This window comes from Emydura macquarii, unplaced genomic scaffold (genome assembly GCF_026122565.2).
Source record: "Emydura macquarii macquarii isolate MOO-44397 ecotype Brisbane River unplaced genomic scaffold, CSIRO-AGI_Emac_v2 contig_2636, whole genome shotgun sequence".
Taxonomy (NCBI): Eukaryota; Metazoa; Chordata; order Testudines; family Chelidae; genus Emydura; species Emydura macquarii.
The window spans coordinates 4,645,860-4,669,480 of record NW_027132773.1 but is presented as its reverse complement, the minus strand read 5'-3'; the positions used below and the strand labels follow the sequence as shown (position 1 = coordinate 4,669,480).

General features: G+C 42.4%; 1 protein-coding gene across 4 annotated transcripts in view; it reads right to left on the bottom strand.

Annotated features, from left to right (window-relative positions):
- Positions 1-23,621, bottom strand: part of GRIP1 (glutamate receptor interacting protein 1) — a 482,567-nt gene that overhangs the window by 114,885 nt on the left and 344,061 nt on the right. For all 4 annotated transcript variants that reach the window (XM_067564076.1, XM_067564078.1, XM_067564077.1 and 1 more), the window contains exons 3-7: positions 10,763-10,898; positions 9,652-9,797; positions 5,608-5,691; positions 4,494-4,569; positions 3,043-3,188 (exon numbers count right to left, since the gene is read on the bottom strand). In XM_067564076.1, the coding sequence (XP_067420177.1) occupies positions 3,043-3,188; positions 4,494-4,569; positions 5,608-5,691; positions 9,652-9,797; positions 10,763-10,898 (588 nt within the window). The remainder of the gene's footprint in view (positions 1-3,042; positions 3,189-4,493; positions 4,570-5,607; positions 5,692-9,651; positions 9,798-10,762; positions 10,899-23,621) is intronic.

Genomic DNA, 23,621 nt, shown 5'->3' with positions numbered 1-23,621 from the left:
TCAATGGTTTCATCTAAGGACTACCATGAAAAATGAAAAAGCCATAAAATCTATGCAGTTTATGCTGTCTCTGCAAAATACTTTTGTAAGATAATTTAGTGAGAGATTTTCATACCCTCGTCCTGTGCAGACACATATGGGCTTCCAACATTATTCATTTCTCACAAAATCAGAAATATATGAAATCTCCCCTAAATCTTCTAGGGAATCTGAGCAACTATCTTGTTTCATTGTCAGAAAAGAAAGAGACAGCTTTGGGGGAAAAAAGACACCTGGCTGATTGCCATCTCTACTACTCCAGAACATTTCGATGCTCCTAATTCTCCGTAAAGACAGTTTTCCTCACACTGTCACTGTAGCACACAACTTCTTGTCCTTTTCAGAGATGAATCTATTATTTTTTATTCTTATTATTTCAAAGTCCTCTTGAACCTACATCATAATGTCCTCCTCCATGAATCAGTCTTTTAAACAAGACACATTTCCACAGGAGAAGCAGCAAGAAGGTAGTGTCCCTTTCATCTTGGTAGGTTGGCAAGCTTCTTTCCCCAACTTAGCAATGTACTTAGCATGTGAGTAACTGTAAGCCCATGCATAGTCCCATAAACTTCAATACAGCTGGCGGGCCTTCAGGAAGAAAGTGACATGATCTGATCAACAGGCAAGGAATGCTATTACCATTATTGGTAGTGCTTAGAGTAGTGCAGTCGTGCTTAGAGACCCAGTTCAAATCAGGGCCCCACTGTGTTTGGCTATGTGCAGACACACAGTAAGAGACAGTCCCTGCCTCAAGCCATTTACACTCTAAACAGATAAGACAGACAAAGGGTGGAAGGGGAAAGAGAGGCACAGAGAGTATGCCTGCACTGCATTGTAAACCCAGAACTATGGGACCAGGCTTGTGAACTTGGTGGTTTCCAAGCCCATGCTTGAATGTCCATACAGCATTGTAAACCCGGTCTTACAGTTGCTGGATCCAGGTCTCTCAGCCATGCTAACATGTCTATACTGCACTACACCGATCTTCTGACTCAGATCTCGGACTTGAGCTGCATCTACACTGCCAAATGCCAGGGGGACTTGGACTCCGACACACAACCCCAGCAGGGTCCTAGGACCCACATCAGACTGATGTGTGTGTGGATGGAAGAGGGGTTTGGGCTCAAACCTGAGCCAGAGCCTAGGCTTAGTGTAGACATAGCCAGAGAGATGAAGTGACTTGCCAAAGGTGCAAGAGTAATACTGGTCAAAAGTACAATGCCAACCTCATCTGGCTGCGAAGTATGTGATGGTGATGGTGGAGGACAGGGTGCAGGAGAAGCCAAAGAGGAATCATTCTCCTCCCCTCTTGTGGCTGCATAAGTTACTCTGCACAATCAGTATGTGGTTGGGACTCACTGCATTGTGGGCATGGCCAGCTGGAGATGCACAGTGCCAGGAGAACATTCCTTCCCAGTGCAGTTTTGTCCTCTACCAACCCTGTGGAAACGTCACAGGAAATCCTCCCGGGAGTTGAAGCTTGCCCTGTCTGATACACAGAGGGGTGGGGAAAGGGCACATCCTCTGAAACAGGGGCTCAGCTGGAAGCTTAGGTCTTGATCCAAAGCCCCATGAAATCAATGGGAGTCTTTCCATTGATTTCAATTAGCTGGAGAACAAAATGAATTTGGTTTCAATTGTGGTGCCACATAGCACTGATTTATCCAGGCAAGAACCAAAGTGAAAGGGCAGATGTCTGGAAAAGTTTGACCTCTAGTCTTCTATGGCTTCAACATCATCTGCATTCGTATTTTCTCCAGAGACGTTCTCCACCCAAATGGCTGAACTACCATCACCTTTCTGGCGGTGGGGCCACCGTGGGTCTCCAGAAGAGATTATCCAAGGCCACCACTGCATTCTTGATAGTGTCGGGGGTGGATAAATGAAAATATATGCTATGTGAAGAAAAATTACTTCCAGGAGACATTAGAGCTGTTCCAGGATAAACAGCTGCCTGAAGTTTTCTTTCTAAATGTCAATCTGTTCTAAAGCCCTGGCATTTGAATCCATGCTATGTGGCCAAATTCAAAGAGGTCAGCCTCCTGCCAGGCAGAAATCTAACTAGGCAGCTGAGGAGGAGTGAAGGAGGAAAAGTTCCCAAAAGAGAGTGGAAGTGAGTCAATTTGACTGACTGCATTTTCTGTCTACTTAGTACCGTTGATCCTGTGCTTTGTGATGTGCATAGCATATCTCAGAATATTTATTATCTAGCCAGGGATGTAATGGCTGGGGAAGGCATGGGGTAAGTTTAGTCACATTTCTCTGTAATATATAAAGGCAGAAAAAAACTGATATATTAGTATTTCTACAGTATCATAGGTGTGCACAGTGCCATACAAACATATGCTGATGTAAAAAGGCAAGTTCCATCATCAAGAGCCTTCAATCTAAGTGATACAAATGAGGGTGATAGAACATCTCTCCAAAAACAGATGAAGCATCTATTCAAAATTCTGCTGTAAAAAATCATCTCCTCTGTCTCACATTCTGGCCATGTTCGGCCCCTTGTCAAATATCTTCACTGGATTCCTGTTGCATCCTGTATCAAAATTCAAGTTCATTTTGTATCTCACAGTTTATCTCCTTCCTACCTCCTTCTGCTCTCTTGCACACCTTCTTTGCACAGTTGTTCAATTGCACTGGCAGCTACACTGGCAAAATAAACTAAGGACTCTTGCCACAGCAAGTAAACCTCTCATCTGTGAAATCTGGATAGAAATGCTTACACATCTTTATCTACTCTGTACAAACATGAGGTAGTCACTGAGTGAGTTACTTTGCTGTAGGACCCACAGTATGGTTTTGCTAGACAAACCATGAAATATCAAGATTAAAAAATTACAGTACTGCTTACCTCTCCATTAGCCTAAAAATATTAATGAGATGGTGCTGATGGGAATATCTCAGATACAGGTCATAATGAATTTTGAAGCAGCTTATCGGGGATGGACAATAAAATGTCACAGATGATTCCCAGAATTAAAGCTCAGAATTTCAACATACCCATTACTGAGACGTCGTATTCTATCAGCAGAGTCGCTTCCTGTCCACACTGTTTCAGAATACTCATGGCTTCAGCATGTGACGTTCCAAGGAGTCGAATTCCATCAACACTCAGCAACCTGTCACCGGGTTTGATTGTGCCCTCTCTGAAGGGAAATTAAAGGAACAGTCTTCATTAATTTAATATAATGTGGTTTGGAGATAATAGCCACTTACACAAAGCAATTCACTCACGGCCTTTCTGACATCCATCCCATTTGACTTTACTCTTAACATTTATTTTGACAGTAAAAACGTTCAGGGGTCATTGTTAAAAGGAAATTGCTTTAATCGGAAAATCAGTGATGGGAAAAACTACACATCACTAAATAATCAAGTCACAACAGATTTATATTAGGTATTGGTTTTGTTACAATATATGCCTTCTTTTTCTCACATTCACACACACACACACAAATACCAAGCACAAACACACTGATGAAAAAGCAGATTGCTAACCTCCTGATTTACATCCCTCAACCCATTTGAACAGTTCTCTTCTTCCCCACCTGCTATCTGAAAGAAAATTGGCTAGCAATGACATCCTCTCTCCTAGGCATATATCACATCCTGAACTATAAGAGGAAATGAAAGTATTCCTATTCTTAACCCAGGTTTCAGAGAAAAGGCAGGGAGGGAAGGAAACAGAGAAAGAGAGAAAGGATCGCTTGAACATCTGTCTATTTATTAATGTTAGTCAGAAGCAACATTTCTAAGCATAAGCCAGAGAAGTCAGCAACATTTAAAGAAAATGCCTGTTTAGTTTCTTTAATGTTTTAAGGATACTAATGCCATTTCAGAAAATGTAATTGAAATATACAACCACTTATCAAAATAGCTTTTTTCTTCTTTTTTAAAGACACAGGATTTTAGAGAGAGAGAGAACATGCTAAGAGGGCCATATCCTGAACTTTTTACTCAAAACTGGTTGAGTGGAAATTAAGCCTGAGAAAAGACTGAGTAATAACTCAGGTCAGGATTGGCTCGAATGTTTTTCTGGGGGAAAAATGTGCAAGAGAAATACATTTTGGAATATAGTGTGGAATTAAACCATACATAAAGGTTGCACTATGCATCAAAATGTTGTTTGAAAGCTGTGAAGAGTATGCAATAATCACATCATAGCATTCTTTAGGATTTTCAGTTCATATATATATATATATTTATTTAAGTGTGTGACAAGCAATTCTGAAACAAGCAGCTTAGTCTCTTAATTAAAATTCATGCTATGTCATCACGTACCAGGCTTCTATGGTTGCCTATTGTTGTTATAATTAAATGCTTAATTTTTTAATTTCAAAGGATTGGGTTTGAACATGTCTATTGTACTCCACAGATGTCTGTCTTAACTTCTATCCCAAACAATCTAATCTCTCCCTCTTTCTCTCACTACAGAGGAAAATGAATTGTACCTGTCAGCAGGCCCTCCAGGTCGAACACATGTTATTACAACAGGACGAGATTTATTTCTGTCATCATGTGCTCCACCTAGAAAAGGGAATAAAGCACCTTGTACTATTTATTTTATGAAAACTCATTCTGAAATGCAAGTTTAAAGGTTTGCAGTATGCACACTTACAGACTGGCTAAAAAAGCAAAAATTATTAAGCCACTAAAATATACCTCCACTGCTGCATATGTGGAGTAGTGCTATGCTAGTTTATAATACAGGGGATTCCTCCTCTACTGCTCCTTTAAAATAGGATTTGTTAAATGGGGATTTTTTTTTAAAAGCCCTCCCAAATCCATTCCCCTTTTTTGTTCTCTTTACTCTCACCTATATGGACATTAGCACTAGGTATCCTGAAAAGTTTGCTGCACTGAGAGGGGGAAGGGGAGAGAATCTGTACTTAGAATAGCACAACAGTGACAACTGGGAGACCCTACATATTGCAAAAAAACCAAGATACTGCTTTCCCTGACGCTAGGGGTCTATTACAGGAGTGGGTGGGTGAGGTTCTGTGAGATCTGCAATGTGCAGGAGGTCAGACTAGATGATCATGATGGTCCCTTCTGACCTTTAAGTCTATGAACTAATAAACTCCCACAATTTACCATAGAGGTGTTATGTCTAAAAGCTGCATAAAAGTTTTCTCTTCTCTAATTCAGCGTGAGGACTCTCATTCTACTACAAAGGTTGGTTATGTTATTAAACTATAAATCAAATGTTAACAGCTAGCTTATACAAACTGTATAGAAGATATCTTCTTTATGAGCCCTGATCCCACTGCAAACGGCAAACTTCCCATTTACTTCACTGGGACCAGGATTTGGCCTTATGTGACCCAATGTCAGTTATGTCCTTGGCATAATGGATTCATTACTATTACTCCATACATAAAAATGTATACCAGTTCGTAAACCCGATACATTGAGTACAGAAGAAATCATACATTAATCACACAGGATTTACAAACTGTAGACAACAAATCTTGAAATATGATTGCATGCTATCATAAAAACATATCACTATTTTGCTTGTGCTAATCTAGAAATTCAGACTATTCATGCTTAGGGATAACTTACCTCGTATTACAAATCCAAAAGTGTTCCCTTCTTTATGTAAAGTAACTTCCACCGTTCTAAAAATGACACCTGATCCTTGTACAGCTGAAAGATGTAAAAGAAAAGCTTTGTCTAATTATACTCACAGCTCTGCACTGCTTCTATTCCAAGCAAGCTATTGCATTTCTGATCATACAATTGGAAGAGTCCAGCTACAAAAGATAGCTTTTAAAAGCTGTAGCTAACTACACCCCATGTTCTTACTGAGAACACGGTGGGGATCAGATCTTTAGCTGGTATAAACTGGCACAGACCCACTGAGTTCAGTAGAGAGCCAATCCAATTTACAGCCACTGAGGGATCTGGCTCTCTGTGTTTGAAGGTATGTCTACTTGCACACTCCTTTTGGCAGTGTGTAGAATACATACACTACACACACACCCCTAGCACAGGTATAAATAGCAGCGTAGATGGGGATGTGCTGCTTGGGCAAGCAGAAGTAAGGATATGCCTGAACCCTGTAGGTATGCACCCTACTTGCCCAAGCAGTGCTTCCCAGCCACTGACAACCCTCCCACCCCCATCCCACCCCACCCCACCCCACCCATACTGCTCTTTTTAGCAGTGTAATATTCTGTTACCTTCCCATTGATGGAGTCCTTCCCTATCATAGAGAAAGGGTCCAGCAGTTTCCTGTGGCGGGGAAAGTTCCATCAGCAAGTTGCTGCCAGAGCTTTCCCCGCTGCAGTGAAAGACTCCAGCAGCAGGGAAAGTCTTTCTCAGGGCAGAGGCAGCGGAGAAATGCTCTGGCTATTCCCTACTGCTGAACCTTTCCTCGCTTCCTCACCCTGACAGAGCCTTTCACCGACACCTGTAGCTTCACACCAGAGTGTGGACACAACTTGCTACTCACGGCAGTGTGGCGTTATGCATACCTTATGTGCCCACGCCAGGGGTGTGCAATGTAGACATAGCCTATGTTCTGTTTTTCATATTATTTTGAATAATTATAGAAAAACGTCAAGAGTTGTACATATAAATACACACCGAGGCACAAAACTGTTAAGTCAGTTGCTCAAGGTTAGCTAAAGAGTCAGTTGCTCAACCCAGAATCCAGGCACCTTTACTCTTGCTGCTCAAAGGGGACAGGCAACATTTTTAGGCTGCAAATCTCACCCACCTTAAATTTATTTTATGATGGAGAAAATATTTTAGATCCTAAATATCCAGGTTTCTCTTCCCCCTTTTTATGAATAGATCACGTAATCAGAGATAAATTCATTTGAAAATGTCTTGGATTCCATTAAAGGTGAGGTTTTCTGCCTTTCTTTTATTTTGTTTTTCTTTTGTTCCATTGGTAGAGTCTGCTAGGGGGCAGTGTGTTCTGGGAGATTGGGGGAGGGGCTTCTGTGTTTAGGCTGAAAGCCTGCAAAATCAGTTGTTTCCAGACTCATGTTGACATTAGCTGAAAAGGCTGATGCACAGACCAAGATGTTTGGGCACAATAAGCCATTGTATGAAAGTCGAAGATTCTGCTAAGGAACAAAAAGCCATTTAAATTTAATTGCTAATAGAAAAACTTTGGCGGGAGCGGGGAATTCCCTTTTTCCCAAAAAGGCAAAATATCAACAGGAGAAACATTTGCCAGCTTTTAAGAAGGTCTAGCCAACAAGAGCACATACAAGGATGTAAAAAATAACATGATAGCATTGTTCCATGTTGGACTTGCAATTAGCACTGCTACAGTGTAAATAGTTAAAAGGTCAGGATGCTGTTACTAAAGGCCACACTAAAGGTCTCTGCGGACAGAGGGGACAAAATATTGGTGCCTCCAGGGAAACAGGGAAGAGGTGCCCCTCCCCTACATACTGAGTTCTCTGCAAGATGGAAGGTGAGGGCAGGCACAATGGGATTACCGCGCTCTGCAGCACCATCATTACTATTCCCCACAGCCTGAAACCACAACTACCCCATCTTCCTCAAGAGGAGGGCTCTGGGGCAGCAGTGCAGTTTCAGCATGCTGGGGGGATGACAAGGTTTCATGACAATGAGCTTAGCAGCTGATTCACAGAAATATTCCTCCTCTATTCCAAGGCACAGTGCATAAAATATTCACTGAATGTGGACAGCGACTGCTAGGGTGCTATTATTCAGCCTCGTTACCAGCTATACTTGCACAAAGAGGTCAGAAATTCTGAAAACTGAAATGATGGTTACAGTTACTGCTGTAATGTAGCATGCCAGACACATATTTCAACTGACAAAAGTCACACACATACCAACAGCGCCTAAACTGTAGAAAGTAGATTTGGTTAGTTGCAAAAAAGCTGGTAAAATCACCACTTCCACTGCTTAATTTATTTAATTAATTCAAATATCCTATTTTTGAAGATGAAGCTCAGTTATCCTCAACAATCACTAATCAACAGTAAACATTCCAAGCACATTAAGGAGGTTGCCAGAAGTTCATAAAAACAAAAAAATCCATAATTAGAGTTAATCGCCAGTAGCTAGAACTCAATGGGGTTCATTAACCCTTTGCCCCTCGAGGCACCATAATTAAGGATACGATTTGATCACAAATTCTGTGACTTTCTGGGACCCCCGGGGCAGGGCTGGAGCAGCTGTCAGTCCCGGGGGCCGCCACCCAACAGGTGACAGGTGGCCAGCCCTGTGGCTACTGGAGCAGCAGCCCGAGTTGGGTCAGTCCCCCTGAGGCTGGAGGAACAGTCGTCAGCCCCTGCCACAGGAGCAGCAGTGGGGCTGGAGCAGCTGCAAGGCCTGGCAGCTCTGTTTGTCCTCCTTCCCCAGGGTATTTTAGTCACAGCCAGCGATAGGTCAGGGGCTTCTGTGAATATTTGTTTACTGCCTGTGACTGGCCCTGATTTTTACTAAAAATACCCGTGACAGAATCTTAACCTTAACCATAATGCACTGGGAATGTGGAGAGGTCAATGGGATGCTCTGCTCCCAGTACGCTGCAACCCTTTGTTTAGGCAGGCCAGCCCTCCCAAGCTGGTTCTGCAGGTCTTCCTCTTCCTTTCTTTCCTTCTCCAGATCACCTACCCCCTTTACCATGCCTGATGTCTTCAGGAGATAGGTAATCTGCTAGCCAGCTCTCTCCCCCACTCTGAGGCTCCTGCAGGGAATGGCTTGCTCACCTTTTTCCCCATTACTAGACTCTTTAGGGAGGGTCTGTCTAATCCACTTCATATCTCTTGCCTTTTCTGTGGCTTGCCTATTATACTGGTGCAATCTAACATACCTCTGAGCCTCAGACTGAGGTAGAGGTCAGTGAGGCAGCACAGACACAAAGAACAGCAATGTTTGTGCTCCTAGTGCTACACTGGGAGGCTGGCAGGTCTTCTATCAACAGAAAACCCTTACCATGAATCCGTTGAGGGTTCAGACTTGAAGAGGACAGGAGGAGGAAAGGAGTCAGTTGGCAGTCCCTGAAAATGTTGTGGGGTGGGCAGGTCACTCCTCAACCCTCACCCAAAGTCACACAGGTAAGGTATTCACCTGAGAGGGCTTTGTGGGGCTTTATCCATGGAAAGGGATTGCATCTTAAAAGGAGGAAGGCAGAGGCACTGGTAAACTAATGGGCACTATTAACTTCTTGAGATATCTTGTTGTGAAAGCAAAAAGATGGAAAGGAACTGAAAACAGAGATACAGGAGCAACTGGAAGCAAAAGTGGAGGTTCGAGTGCCTGTTCCCTTTCTCCATCCTATTCCATCGTTCTCTTGCCCCTGAATAGATCAGATGTGTTTCCCAGTATCCTCAGCTAATGGTCATCCCCAAAGCTATGGGGAAATAATGAATAAGAAGGAGGTAGAACTTGTTTATGCTGGCTGTATTTGGAAGCTGACTCTCAATGGGGTTTGCGCTCCGCAGTCACACAAGCAAGTTTGAAAATTCCACACTAAGTAACCATTTTATGTTACTATGTCTGCCCTTGGCAATAACACCAGAGGAAAAACACATTTTAAAAACCTGTCCTTGAAAATGTATATTCTGTCATTCTGTGCGCACGAGGATTTCAGCTTACACTTCCATTACTTACAGACGGGAGGGAGCTCATACTCCACTTCTAAAACAACCCTCTCGCCAACGTTCTTGAGGAGGCTGATGATCTCGTCGTGGCGAAATTTTGTCAGGTTGATTCCATTCACAGATTTGATGTAGTCTCCCACGTCCAGCTGGTCGCTTCTGCAACAGACACATTTTCTCTTCCATAAGCTTGTATGCCATTAGCAGACTTCCTTTCAATTACATTTTTAGTGTTCATAAAAACCAATCTTGCTACACAACTAAATTCAAACAAGCAAAACCCTTCTTGTGCTGATTTTCCAAATAGCAGAGTGAACATTTCAAGATTTTAATTTAATCTAATATATAAAATATATACAAAGAAGAGAAGTATTACATTTTTTTGATGTAGAAAAAGCTGCCGTATAAATCAGGACTGCATAGCCAGGCCAGTTACAGTACTCAGCTATACCAGGAATTATTTCTCTTCCTTCATGTGCTCTTTTAAACTCCTCCCCCCACTTCTATCTGCTTGGGCTACTGCCAGAAGTATTTTCTGGACAAGTTGTTGCCTCCACAGTCAACATCACAACTACAGCAGGTATGCCAGAGCCCATCGGCACATGTTCTGCTCAGTTACTTGGAAAGATTTGCCTTAACCTCTGACTCCCCAGCTGCATCTCTCCCCAGTAACAGCTTGTTCTACTTTCTTTGTAGAAGCAGGCCAGTTAACTATGTTATTTTTTAAAATCTTAAATAATAAAAAGGTCATCAACAGTCATTTAAAACAATAATAGCACCTTGTCTCAGCTTTTCAACTATATTTTTCCCTTGACATTATATAATGTAATGTGCTTTTGTAGGTTTTATTCATGGACAACAATTAATTAAATTTAAACTATTTATAAGAAATTAAATTACTCTTGAAATGATGCATCATCAGTATTTTTTACTTCTATCGGAGCAGCCTTGTGGGATGCAATGGTTCAACCACTATTGAAATGTTTTTATAGAGCTTCTCTGCTCTGATGTGCTGCCTTACAGATGCTGGTAGTCACTTATTTATTAGTGACCTTTTTGATGTGGTATGTATTTTTGAAGCAATCATATCTTATAATACATTTTGTGGCTTGAAATGTGGTTACCTAGCAGCGATTCCTCCTTGACGAAGGTTAGATACTCTTGGTTTCCCATCCTTGTCAATTCCACCTGATACTGTAAGCCCTAGGGTGGTGCCTTCTTTTTTCATTAATTCAACTATTGTTGAGCCCTTGAATTCCTCTGTTGAAAGAAAATTATTGGCATTAAATGGTATCACAGATGTTGTTTTTTTAAAAAAAACTATGTCATCTACCTCCCAAGGAAGTAATTTTGTATTTTAATAGGGAAAAATGTGTATATCTGCATGCTCGTTACATTACAATTCACAGGCTCAGTCCATAAAGCTCTATGTATAGATAAATCTGATGTAGATATTCCATAACAGGTTATTAAAAAGTGCACCAATGGGCTAGTATACTCCAGACTGCCAATAAATACGAAGTGTGGCAAGGCTTACATAAATTTTTTTTTTCTGTATTCTATTTCACATTCTCAAATAGCTTTATTTTCTTTAATTTCTCTTTCTAAAACAAAGGTTTAAATTAAACACTTTTGTTGGATAACAAATTGCTAGGATAAAATAAATAGTGGGCAATTGATGTAACTGAATTTTGGATTCAGGCTAATTTTGAGGCCATTATTAGATGCTAATGCTAACTAGAATAACCAGGCACAAGAAGATTTAAAGAAGAAATAAAATATATCAGGTCCAATTGGTTCTCTCTCTAAAACAGAGTTCCACTTTCATCTATGGATGAAAGTTGTTAGTTAAACGCTATTACAATTGTTATTTAATATAGGATCCAGTTTTGTCAGCTTTACATTAGTAACACCTTTCTCTACAAATAGTCTGACTAATATTAATGGGACAACTTGCAAATTCAAATGCTATTCCTGCAAGTAAGGGTGCTAGAATCTGGCTCATAAGTGTCCAATAATGCCATACAGAATGCCTTCTCTTCTAGAGCCTGATTTTGAAAGGAAGCCTCAAATATAATTATTTGGGTACAATTCTGCACCCACAATTTCCAGTGCAAAATCAGAGGTTGGCTGGAGTCCCATTTAAAGGTAGAGCCTCCAGATACATGGACTTATACATGAGTGTTTTAAAAATGGTGGGGTGTATCTACAATGAAGTGCATCATAATAGTCAGTGAGACTCCTCAAAACGCACTGAAAAATGTATTGCTGTAAATCAATACACTCTAGCACTAAGAAACATCATGGAACAAAATATTGCTATGTATGTTTGTTTTTTTTACTTTATAAAAATCTGATAATGAATTTAGTGCCTAATGGTGGTACTAGCCTGAGCCAAAAATAGTGCACATTTGTACAGATCGTATGTAAGAGTCTTTATACAGCAGTGCCAATGCAATATCGTTGATCCGTAAACACCCCTGCTATTCCAGTCCTGGATAAAAGAGAGAGGAGGAGACTGGCAACTGTGGTCAGTTATAGGGCGGTTTATAAGGACGTGAACAAATGACCACAAGGAAATGACTGCCAGCCTTATTTTAATTTGCAACTAACATAGTAACCGAAATTAGAAAAGAAAATTCTATTGTTTGTTAAACTACAGAATGGAATAAATGACATGAGCTCAAAGAATTCAATTAATCAGAGACCTCAGTGGGTTAGGTGACCTATTGGTTAGTGCCCTTAGTGCCAACCTCCCGCAGTGGCCAGGTCTGGTAGTCCAGGCTGTCTTTTTATCAGATAGAGAACGGGGTGTTCCTCTCCTCTGACTTCTTGAGATACCACAGCTCTGAGTCCAACATCAGACACATCTGTTTGGAGAATAAAAGGCTTCGAGAAGTCTGGGTGAAATAGTCCTGGCTCCCAGGTCAACTGGTCTTGTAGTGCCCTAAATGTCCACAGCTTTGGTTCAGTGGACCCTTTTGGTGTGGTATTGTTCACCAGGTTTGCCAAAGGGGCAGCAATGATTGCGAAGTTTGGGATGAACCATCAATAGTACCCCACTAATCCCCCAAAATACCAGACTTCCTTCTTTGTAGAAGGGATGGGGCATCCCACTAGGGATTGGACCGTGTCCACCAAGTGTCATAACTGCCCTCCACTTCCCCCCGGCATACCTAGGGATGTGACTTCTTTTGTGGCCAGCTGACACTTGGTCGGGTTTGCCATCAAACCTGCCTCCTTGAGAGCCCGTAATAGCGCATCAATATGCTTCATATGCTTGGCCCAGATTTCACTGTATATGACAATATCGTTGACGTAGGTGGCCATAGCATATGATCCATGCAGTCTTAGCACTCTGACCATCAGCCACTGGAAAGTGGCAGTGGCCCCATGAAGTCTACAGAGCATAGGGCGCAGAGAATGCATTTTTTTCTTTAGACCTGACAAGCGATGGATGGATATATATTTAGTAGCCCCCAGTTTTTCCTGCAGAACCTGGGCATGCGATACACATCAAATTTTGAAAAGGCATTTATCTTCCAGAAGTCAATACAGAACAATGTCGACCCATTCTGTTTGGGTACAAGCACAATGAGGCTGTTCCATTCTCTGTGTGATTCTCTGACAACTGCTAGGTTTACCATGGTCTGGAGTTCCTGGTGAACCATCTCCCACATCTTCCTTGGGATTGGCCAAAGGGTCTCACAAACCTTCCGCTCTGGTTCACTACCTCTAACGTGGCCTTGTCAGTGAGCCAGTAACTTGGATTCTGATGTTGGTAACAGAAGTAACACTCAGTCTCCAGCCTGGAACTCGCATAGTTAAGCTCCTTTGTGGTAGGCCTGGTCTTGGTTGCGTTGTGACTTCTGAGGTTCTCTCTTGTGAACTCTCCCAGGGTCTTCAATTTTTCCCACAGCAGAATAACATACCTCACTATGGTGCTTGTCCTAGTGCTTTGCTCTTTCCACATTTCCCAGTGTAGGTTCAGAAACCCCCTCAGCTGACTCCCATATAATAATTCAAATGGAGAAATGGGGAGAACCCTGTGGATGCCTACAGCACCTTGCAGATGGCAAATGGGTGGGGAGTGTGGAAATCAGGCAGTTCCAGTCACACGGCTTGGTAATCACAAACTTCCTCATCATGCTCTTCAGTATTTTGTTAAACTGTTTGTCCAGTCCATTGGTTTGAGGGTGATACACCAATACCCTTAAGGACTCGGCCAGTAGTTCGTACTGCTCCTTCATCAACTGTGAGGTGAAATTTGTCCTTTGGCCTGTTCGTACTGGTGGCATAGTCCAAGAGTACCAGTATGTATTTGTGCCCTGCTGCAGACTTTTCTACAGGCCCATTACATCTATGCTTATTCCCTTGAAGGGTACTCCCACAATGAGTAGTGGTACCACCAGGACCTTTGGACCTTTTTCTGGCCTGACCACTGACATTCTGGCCATGAAGCATAATAATCTCACACCTCTGGGTGGATGCCCAGCCAATAGAACCCCAGGGTCACGCTGTCATGAGTCTTTCTCCCTTCCCAAGTAACCCCCCACATGGGGCTGTACAGGTCAATGGCAGCACCCTCCTCTAGAATTTCCTAGGAGTGGCATGGTTATTTCTTCTGTCTTAGGACCCTTCGTTGCCCGGTATGCCCTCTCCCATATCGGTTCAAAATGGGGCACTGTTTCAACTGCTGTGAGTCTAGTACTTCGTTACCTGCATAGGTGAATTGATCATAAACCCTGTTCAGGAACAGGTCATTTCTTCGTTCTTCCACAAAGTCCTTCTCATTGGATAGCAGGTATAGGCTGAAAGGTGACCGAGAATGCTTGTGGCCTTAGGTTCAGGCAACAGGTCCTTTATCCATGAGGATGGTCCTATTCCAGGGTCTTTGTTCTCCGAGCCCCTCCTTTCTCATGGCCCCCTCTCAGCCCCACCGTGGCCATCTCCAGCTTTCCTGGGTCTTCTTGCTCCAGCTCGGCCTTTTTTTTTTTTTTTTTTTTGTAAACAGGGGCGTCCCGCCACTCTTTGACTACTTCTTTGAAGAACTTCCAGTTGTGCCCAAGAATGAGCAGGTAGGCTAGGTCTTTTGCCAATCCAGCCTAACCATTTCAATATGATCTTGCATGGTCAATTGTACTTCTCTTTGGATAGGGTCTTATGTCTCCATGGATACACTGGAGGTAGATTATGTCCCCAGTTATACCTCCTGTTCCCACCAGCCTCTCCTGAAGTAAAGTCTGACTACAGCCTGAGTTTATCAGCCCTTGTACTGCTACCCCATTCATTTACATTGGGACCAAGATCTTCCCAGGGCCCCTCTTCCAAGCCCTGTTATCGGCTGTCCAGGCCTGCCCGTAATCACAGTCCACGAATAGGAAATGTTTTCTGAAATATCCTTGCTGAACACATACAAAACAGCTTTCAGTGGAGGGAGTTGGACACTCTGTTGATTCTCCCAAAGGGAAAAATCCCTTCAGATAAGGTCATTCAGCCGGGGCAGGCAGAGCCCTCTTGGTCAGCGGGATGGACTTCCAGGATCTTCTCTTGGACTTTGTGACCCCTCCACTAGGGTTGGCTTCCCTACTTACCCTTGGTGGAGTTCAGGCATTGGTGCTACACAGGGAATGGGGGTTTGTAGGAGTGACTTTTGCTGTTTCTGCCTCTAAGCAAAGGGACATCAGGTAGTTCTCTGCCAGTGACACTGCCTCTGCCAAAGTTTACGACCAATGTCTTATCACCCACTCACACGCCCCCTTGGAAAGCATTTGAGTGAATTGTCCTACACCCATCTTTTCTGCCACCTGGTCTCCTGTACACATCTCTGGGTGGACCCATTGCCAGCAGTGTTCCTTCTGAGTATAGGTGACTGCCCATGTCAGTGCACGGGGGAAAATTTCTCGAAGAGGAACTGTTGTTGGTAGGTTTCTGGTGAAATGCTGAAGGTATCTAGGATGGCTGCTTTGACATGAGAGCAGTCCTGAGATGTTGTCACACAGACTTTGAAATGGCTCTTAGATCAGTCTAGTCACATAGGGAGCAAACAGAGCATCCCAGCTCTCTTCTCCCATTGGGCTGTGACAGTTACCCTCTCAGGCGTGACAAGGAACACCGCAGGGTCATCCGTGGGCCCCATTTTGGTCAGTTTCACTGGGATGCATGGGCTTTGATCAGCGTTCCTCCACCCAATGCTTAGACTCAAGGCCACGTCGGGTTGTTGTAGGAGTGTCGTTACCTGCTGGACTAGACACTGCTGCTGTGCAGCTATCTCCTTAATCAGCTGCTGCTTTTGCGGCTGGGCCATCTGCTGCTGCTATTGGGCAGCGAGATGCTGGAGCAGTTGGCTCTGCTGTTGCTGGTTTTCAAAAATCCATTTTAGTAGTTTCCTCTCCATCCATGCCTGTTTTTTTCCCCAATCTCTTTTCTGGCCTACTATCAGGCCTGGGATATTACGATGCCCACACTCTCCACCAAATGTAATAGTCTTTGGTCTAGTGTAATGTAATAGGTCTTTGGCCTAGTGGTTAGTGCCACCCTCCCCCTAGCAGGCAAGTCTTGCAGTTCTGGTCTTCTTTTAGTCAGAGGTGTCGTGAGGTAGGCAGTGGTTGGGGAAACTGGGGCCCCTCTCACTGCATCAGATTCTGATCCAGGACCCCAGGAGGGTCAGTATTGTCTGCCCCTGAAGGTGCCCTCCAAGTTATCTGCCTTGGGTTACTTCCTACCATCTTCTGGTCTTCTCCAGCTTCCAGTTCAATATAAGGTGAAAAGAAAAAGAAAAGGCAACCAAACCATCAGCCCCAAGTAGGCTCACCATGCAGTCTTAGTCCCTGAGGGAGGCTTCTCTGGCACCCTTGTCAGGAGCATTCAGGGTAGGTCTGTCCTCCACTCCAGCCTCCCCCTTCCGAGCTGTGTTGCTCCCTTTTCAACTCTTTCTTCAGTTGGAGCAGGTTAAGCAGGGTTGGAGGGGCAGGACTACCTGGGTTTAATTCCCTGTTGTTTAACTCCTTCTGCCCAGTGTGGGGTTTGTATGCCCCATTGCACCATCTTAAAGGTACCAAGCATTCTGGTAATATATCATCAAAATAGATCTGTGATATGTACCAAAACAATTATTTTAAGGCTAAAAGTTAAGAAAATTTGACTCAAAGTTTGTAAATGCTAATGTTTCAGCTTTTGAAATACGTTTTAGAACTATTCTTCCATGACACCATTGTATTATATTATTATTATTATTAATGCAATAGCACCTGGAGGCCCTAACAAGGGATTGGGCCCCATTGTGGAAGAGGCTATACACACACGTAATAAAAAGAAAGTCTCTGGCCCAAAGAGGTTACAGTCTAGGGCTCTGAGCATGCAAAGATTTACGTATGTGTTTTACAACCTGTGAGCAGTCTCATGAAACTTACAGACTAAATAAGGTGAATAAATTACCCTTGGGTAAGCAAGTTATCCTTACCAGGTAAGAGTCAACACAGGTGTGGATTTAACCAATATTTTAATATGTGTCATTCTAATATAGACAAAAAGTGGTCTTTATTTTTCCTGATTTTTACTCTGCATAGTACCTGAGCAACAAATACAATATCTACTATAACAACTGAGCTCCGAAAACATCATTGCTATTTTAAAAAAATCCTTGGGTTGAATGCTGCTCTCAGTTGCACTGCTGCCACCCCATACCCAAATGTGCCTGCCTTTCATTAAGGTCTCACTGGTGTTATGAAGCCAGAATCTGTCCTGCACATCACAGAACTGTAAGTAACCACCATCTTGGAACAAGAACATTTCAGTGATAACAGAACAGGTGCTCAAACACAATGGTCATGAGCACCAGTACAAGAAGATAGACGGAGTTGCACCCTAAATGAAATCCAAGTGACACTATGACAAGGACAATTGGACCATGATTACAGTTAAAGTTCTATTCATGGCTGGAATTTTAAATCTGACCTTTGTGGGTGTTTGCCAGTTAAAGAAAATAACTTGATTTTCAACTTTTACTGGATGTAAATAATGTGTGTTAATGAACAGAAAACAACAAAAATTAATTGAATTATCAGAGATCATTCCCATCTCAGAAAAGGAATATGAGAGAGATTTTCACAAAACTACTAACTGAGAGAACATTTATTCAAAATATATTAAATTAATACATAAAAACATATGTGCTTCTTCCAAACATTTAGTGTGTATTTTTCATTCTCTTCAATGAAAGCTGAATTTTCATTAGTTTCAAGAAAATACTAGTAATTCTAGATTTTCAGGAATACATTTGCAGTTTAGTGAATGATTCTGTGCAGTGTAGCAGCCAATGGAACTTAAAAAAACAAACAAACAAAAACTACTTGTTCCTGCTGCTCATTTTTTATCTTAAGACATGACTAATTAATAAGGGAAATCTGTGAAGAATTTTGACAATACAGTACCTGTGGGGATTTCCTCCACAAATCAGCACAATTTCTGCAAGGGAGGCATTTTGACTTTACATTCTAAATGGGCCTCCTTTGGGTTTTAATACCAGATCAGACAAGAACTCAGACGGTTGTTCAAAAATATAGAGTATCTTCTTAAACTGGATAGACTTTATGGCTACAAATGCTTTCAGCTCATTGTTGGCAGGCATCGTTTTCTGGCAGTCTCAGGAGAGAGAGAAATATAGAAAGGTTATGGATAGGATCTGAAAACTTCATTCAGGCATGGCTAGTAGGGGTCTTTTCCTGGATGAGTACCATTAATTCCTGCAAAATCTAAACTCTCATCACAAATTTTTTTAATCCTTATGGCTGCAAAAAAAATCCTTGAAAATAGGAATCACACATAAACCAATACAGTGCTGTCTTCCTGAGTCTGCAGACAGACAGCTCCAGGGCTTCTATTGATGGCCACTGCTTCCCAAGCTGCAGCAGAATGAAAACTGATAAGTCACGTTACAGTAAAAGAACTAGACACGATTGAGGCCTAAGTCTACCCTAAAAAAGTTCTGCCAGCATAACTTTACTGACGAAAGCCTCCAAGCAGCGAAACAGTGCTTTTGCCTCTATAATTTATACTATTTTAGCAAGCAAAATAAGTTATACTAGCAAAAGCACTTTTATGTTGGTATAACTAGGGTTCTTGTCAGCATAGAAATCACGTCAATAAAAAAAAGTCATACCCATTAACCAGTGCTTAATTTGTGCTAGGCCTACCTCTAGGCTTGGCAATTCATAGCCCCAGCACCTTTGGCATGTCAGTTATGAAAGTAAAAACATTGCTTGAGCCCCAGCACCTGTTTCATTACAAATTAAGCACTGCCCCTAACTGACATTGCTTTACTGGCCAAAGTTTCTTGTGTGGCCCTGACCTAAGTCACATGTTTTAAAATGTAGTACATAAAGAGTTGAAAGATGATATTTTACAAGCAAACACAATACACAAAAAAACAGGACACAACTGTTTTATTCATTTAAAATGCCAGGGGCATGACTTTAGGACATGGCAGCACAGATTTTTTCCTCTCCTCTTCTAAAAGGCTTAGTCTTTGGATTTGGTCAGGTACATTTTTCCCAGTCTTGGGTATGCAGACTGATACCTTAGAAGCCACCTGTCCAGGTCAAGAGTGAGACATATGGAGGTGGTGGGACAACGTGGCAAAGATTGAAGGTTGCTACTTGGGCTTGCCCGTTCTGTGGTCGGAGGGCCTCTGTCTCTAGGGCTGTCAATTTAGCAACTTTCATAAATTCATTCTCTACATAAATACGCACAATTTAAGAAATGTAAAAAAAAAAAACCGTTTCAGGCTGGAGGTAACTGATACCTATCTCCCAGTCTGGCCATTTGTACACTGTATGTCTCACACTATGTGTCCATTTGCATATTGAGCAGGTGTGAATGGAGAGACTGCGAAATTTACAATAGAGAAAGTCTACAGGAAGAAACAAAGAGCAAGGGGGGTGTCCTGTTTTTGACTAAAGACAAAAGATTGGTCTGGTATATCTTGGAGTGCAAAAAATCCGTTATCTAGGAGGCAAATTGACAGTGTGCTCGTCTCCTGAAACAAGGGTCACAGCCAGTCTGGAGGTAAATCGCTGCAAGTATTTTGGGTGCTCTACACTCTACCAGCTATGAGAGTACTGGTTAAATAGGCCTAGGCTTTAGAAGGCATATTATGATTTTATCTCATATGTAACCATTTGTTTCCAATATTTCTACCTGCTACTACTTGAATCTCCATGCTTGGTTAAATTCCTAAATACTTGGTGCCCTTGAGAAATGTCACACCAGTTTGTATAGGGTTAGACAGGGTTAGAAATGCTCTCGCCACTCTGCACTAATGCTCCCATCATTGCTACACTGATGATACGGCAATTCAACAAAACACCAGTCTGGATAAGCCCTACAGATGATAACACAAATGAGCATTACTAGGTTTCAGAAACCTGATTATTTTTAAGGTACAAACATAATTAGCCATGATGATGAATCTCCCAACTAAGGGGAAAGCAGAGTTTGTATGGGCCGAGTAGATTAGGGCTCCTGCCTCCCCCCAGAAAAAAAAACCTTCAGTGGTTTTTTTGTTTGTTTTTTAAAGTAAAATTGTCTTCTCTGACCCTGGGGAAAACTCTGGATTCTAGTTAGTGATGGCTGCTGCATTTGGGTACAATATGGATGCTGAATAACAGCAACACAGTACAAATTGTAGTGATACAAAGCAGGAAGAATTCCTCCTCAAATTTCTCCTCTTTCAGTGTAAGGTCTAGTATATTTCCATCCAGCAGTTGGGGGGTGAGATATGTCACCTCAAGAAGCAGAATAAAATACTTTATCTAGATGATTAGGTTGAAGTTGCAATGCCTAGATTATCATTTCCTCCTCTCCAGAGTCATGTGCATTTGGCAGAGAACAAAAATAGGGCATGGAGTAAAATCAGGAATTTGATAAGTAAGTGACCCCAAACAGCAGTCATGACAGGCATGCTAATGTGAGGTGATCCCACTCCAGAGAATACACAGATAATGAATTTTTTGTATCAGAGGACAAAGATGTTGCTGCTTTGCTTCTGTGGAGAAAAATGGTGCGCGGAATCAATAACAAAAGAAGAGACGGTTTGGGGCTCTGAATAAGAAAATTTAGCTCTTAATTTTAGCCTTTAATTGGGTTGTGGTGCTTGCAACAATTTTGCACCAAAAAACCCTTCAAAATAAAATGTAAAACACATCTCAAGCAAATAAACAACCTCTTCCCCCATTCTGAAAATCTAAAAGTGTCCATGCTCCAAAAATCTAGGGGTGTGTTGTGTGTGGGTGGTGGAAGTGGAGGAGGGACCAAGAGCAGAGAGGTTAATTTGAGTTACCCCACTTGGATGACTGTACTTGACTCCTTTAAGAGCTGGGGCTTTTGCAAATGTTTTCTCAGGGACTATTACTACTACTTCTTTTTCCCGTCATCCCGTTATCAGGGGTCGGGTTGTTGTGCAAGCATCAGTCATCTTCATCTGCCAGAGGTGGCACTAAGGTCCCTTGTTTACCATGTTTTTGATACAATCCATCCATTGCTTCCTTGACTTTCATTGGGGTCTCTTTTCTATCCCCCTTTCCTGTCATGCTATCTTCATTCATTCATCATCTGTCTGTGTCTGAACCAGTGAAGTCATGCCTCCTGGATTTTGTTAGCCACATCACGAACTTTGACTTGCAGCCTAATCTTTTCATTTTCCAATCTGTCTTTTCATATAACTCTTTTTATTGCACAAAGACATCTCATTTTGTACACCTGCAGGTGTTGACCTTGCTGTCTCTTTATCGCCTTGCTTCTGCATCAGTACAGCATTACGGGGTACGCCGTTCTTTTATATAATTGAGCTTTCGGTTTCAGTGGCATACACTTGTCATATGTAACACCTGAGATATTATTCCACACACTTCCAGAACTCCATAGTCTGGACTGTATCTCACGTTCAAGCTCACTGTCTACTGTAACCCAGCCGCCCAGGTACTTGAACTGCTTGGTCTGGTTTAGTCATGCTCCAGTAATCTCTATATCCAGTTTGCCTGTGAAACATCTACTGACCCACATAACCTTATGTGACACAGAAGCCAACTACTAATGGGTACTGTACTTTGTTAGCAACTTCTAACAGGCTTGACAAACTCATCAAAACTAACACAGAGCTTTCATGTATTTATCCAGAAACTTGTGTCTTGTAAGGTATCAAATGAAAGCTGGTGTCTCACTGATCATTAATATTGTTGTGAAATATACATACTGATGATATTTTAGAAATTATGCGTGTATTCTGAAAATATATAATGAGAATCGGTATCAAGGTCTGAGTCAGCCACAAAGACAGGTTTTCTCTCGGCCCACTGAGCATTTGTCTGTCTAGGTAATTGACATGTAAATTAAGCATTGTACTGTTTCACAATGGGCCTCATGTCCCTGGTTTGAACTGAATGCTAATAAAAAAGAGACACATCTGAAGTCAACATGAAACCAACAGGCTCCCAGAATATGTGTTAGGGGATTTCACTAATTCTGGGGATAAAAACAATGACTTGGGGGGAGAGGGGGAGAATATAAGATGAAGGCAAAGAACACATCTTTGTCCATCACTGAGGAAGCAAAAAGAACTGCGCTTTTTGCATTTGTGAACAGTGGATACCAGCCAGGTACATTGGTGAAGCTGGAAGGGAGGTTTAGGTCAGAAACTGCTTTAGACAAGGATTTTAAGCAGTTAAAGTCCTGGACTTGCTTTGGTCAGGCAGCGTACGTCTACACAACAGCCTTGCTCCTGCCGATGTAAGTGCCCTGCTACACTGACATCACTACTCCACCTCCACGAAAGGCACAGCGCGTATGTCCGTGTACTTAGGGTGACACTGTGTCCATGTAGACACTGCATTACTTCTATTGCTACTACGAAACTGAGCCCAGTACTAGGATCACAGCTGGAGCCCTCCACCCACCCCAGGTGACAACCTGAGCCATGAACCCAGTGCGGGGTTCAAAGCATGGAGCCTGCCAGCCTTTCTTGTCAATGTCACAGCATCAGCTGTGAGCCCCACTGCTGCTCTGAGCCTGAGGCAGCCGTGAAATTGACAAAGGCTAGTAGGTGTTGGGCTCTGAACCCCGCACTGGGCTCACACTTCAGGCTGTCACTCCAGGACAGGTGGAGGGCTCCTGTTGTAAGCTGGGCTGCTGCCCAGGCTCTCAAGTCCCCACTAACCAGCAGGGACCTGAGCGCCCAGACAGCAGCTGGGCTCCCAGCGGGGAGCTCTGAACAAAGCTGAGCGCCTGGGATCTCCCTCCCCCCCCCCCCCCCCCACTGTCCCTCTTAAGTCGATGCAAGTGCCCCATTGAGGACACAAACCACTGACAGAAGGGGGGTAGTGTGGACATGAAAAACTGCAGTCGACCTATCATAGTTTGACTTAATTGTGTAGCGTAGACAAGCCCTGAGTGTCGTCTATAAGGAGCCTGTAATACCTTTTTGTTTTATATGTAACCATTTCTGTTTCCCTTATCCTTTCTCAGTATCTCTTAAATGTTGATCTCTGACAATAAACTTTCAATTGTTTCACTAAAAATACATCACGCGCTGAAGTGTTATACAGGACCTGAATCTGAGTTGAACCACTCAAGCTGTGTGCATAGTGTTCCCTTGGGAATAGCAAACCTAATAGGGTATAGTACACGCACAGCTTGAGTGGTTCAGCTCAGAATCAGGTCCTATATTTTCTTTCAGCTAACTGATAAACAGCACTGAATACTATTCTGCCAAGAACAGATCATTGCAGGACCCCCAGTAGAAACCACCCTGATGAATGACTATTCTCCATTTACAATTACTTTTTGTGAAGTATCAGTTAGCAGTTTTAATATATTTAATATGTGCAATGCTGTTTTTATATAGTGCTACCTTTTTCTTTTTTCAAATCAGAATATCTTATAGGAATAAGTCAATTGCCTTACAGAAATCTAATATATTATGTCAGCTGT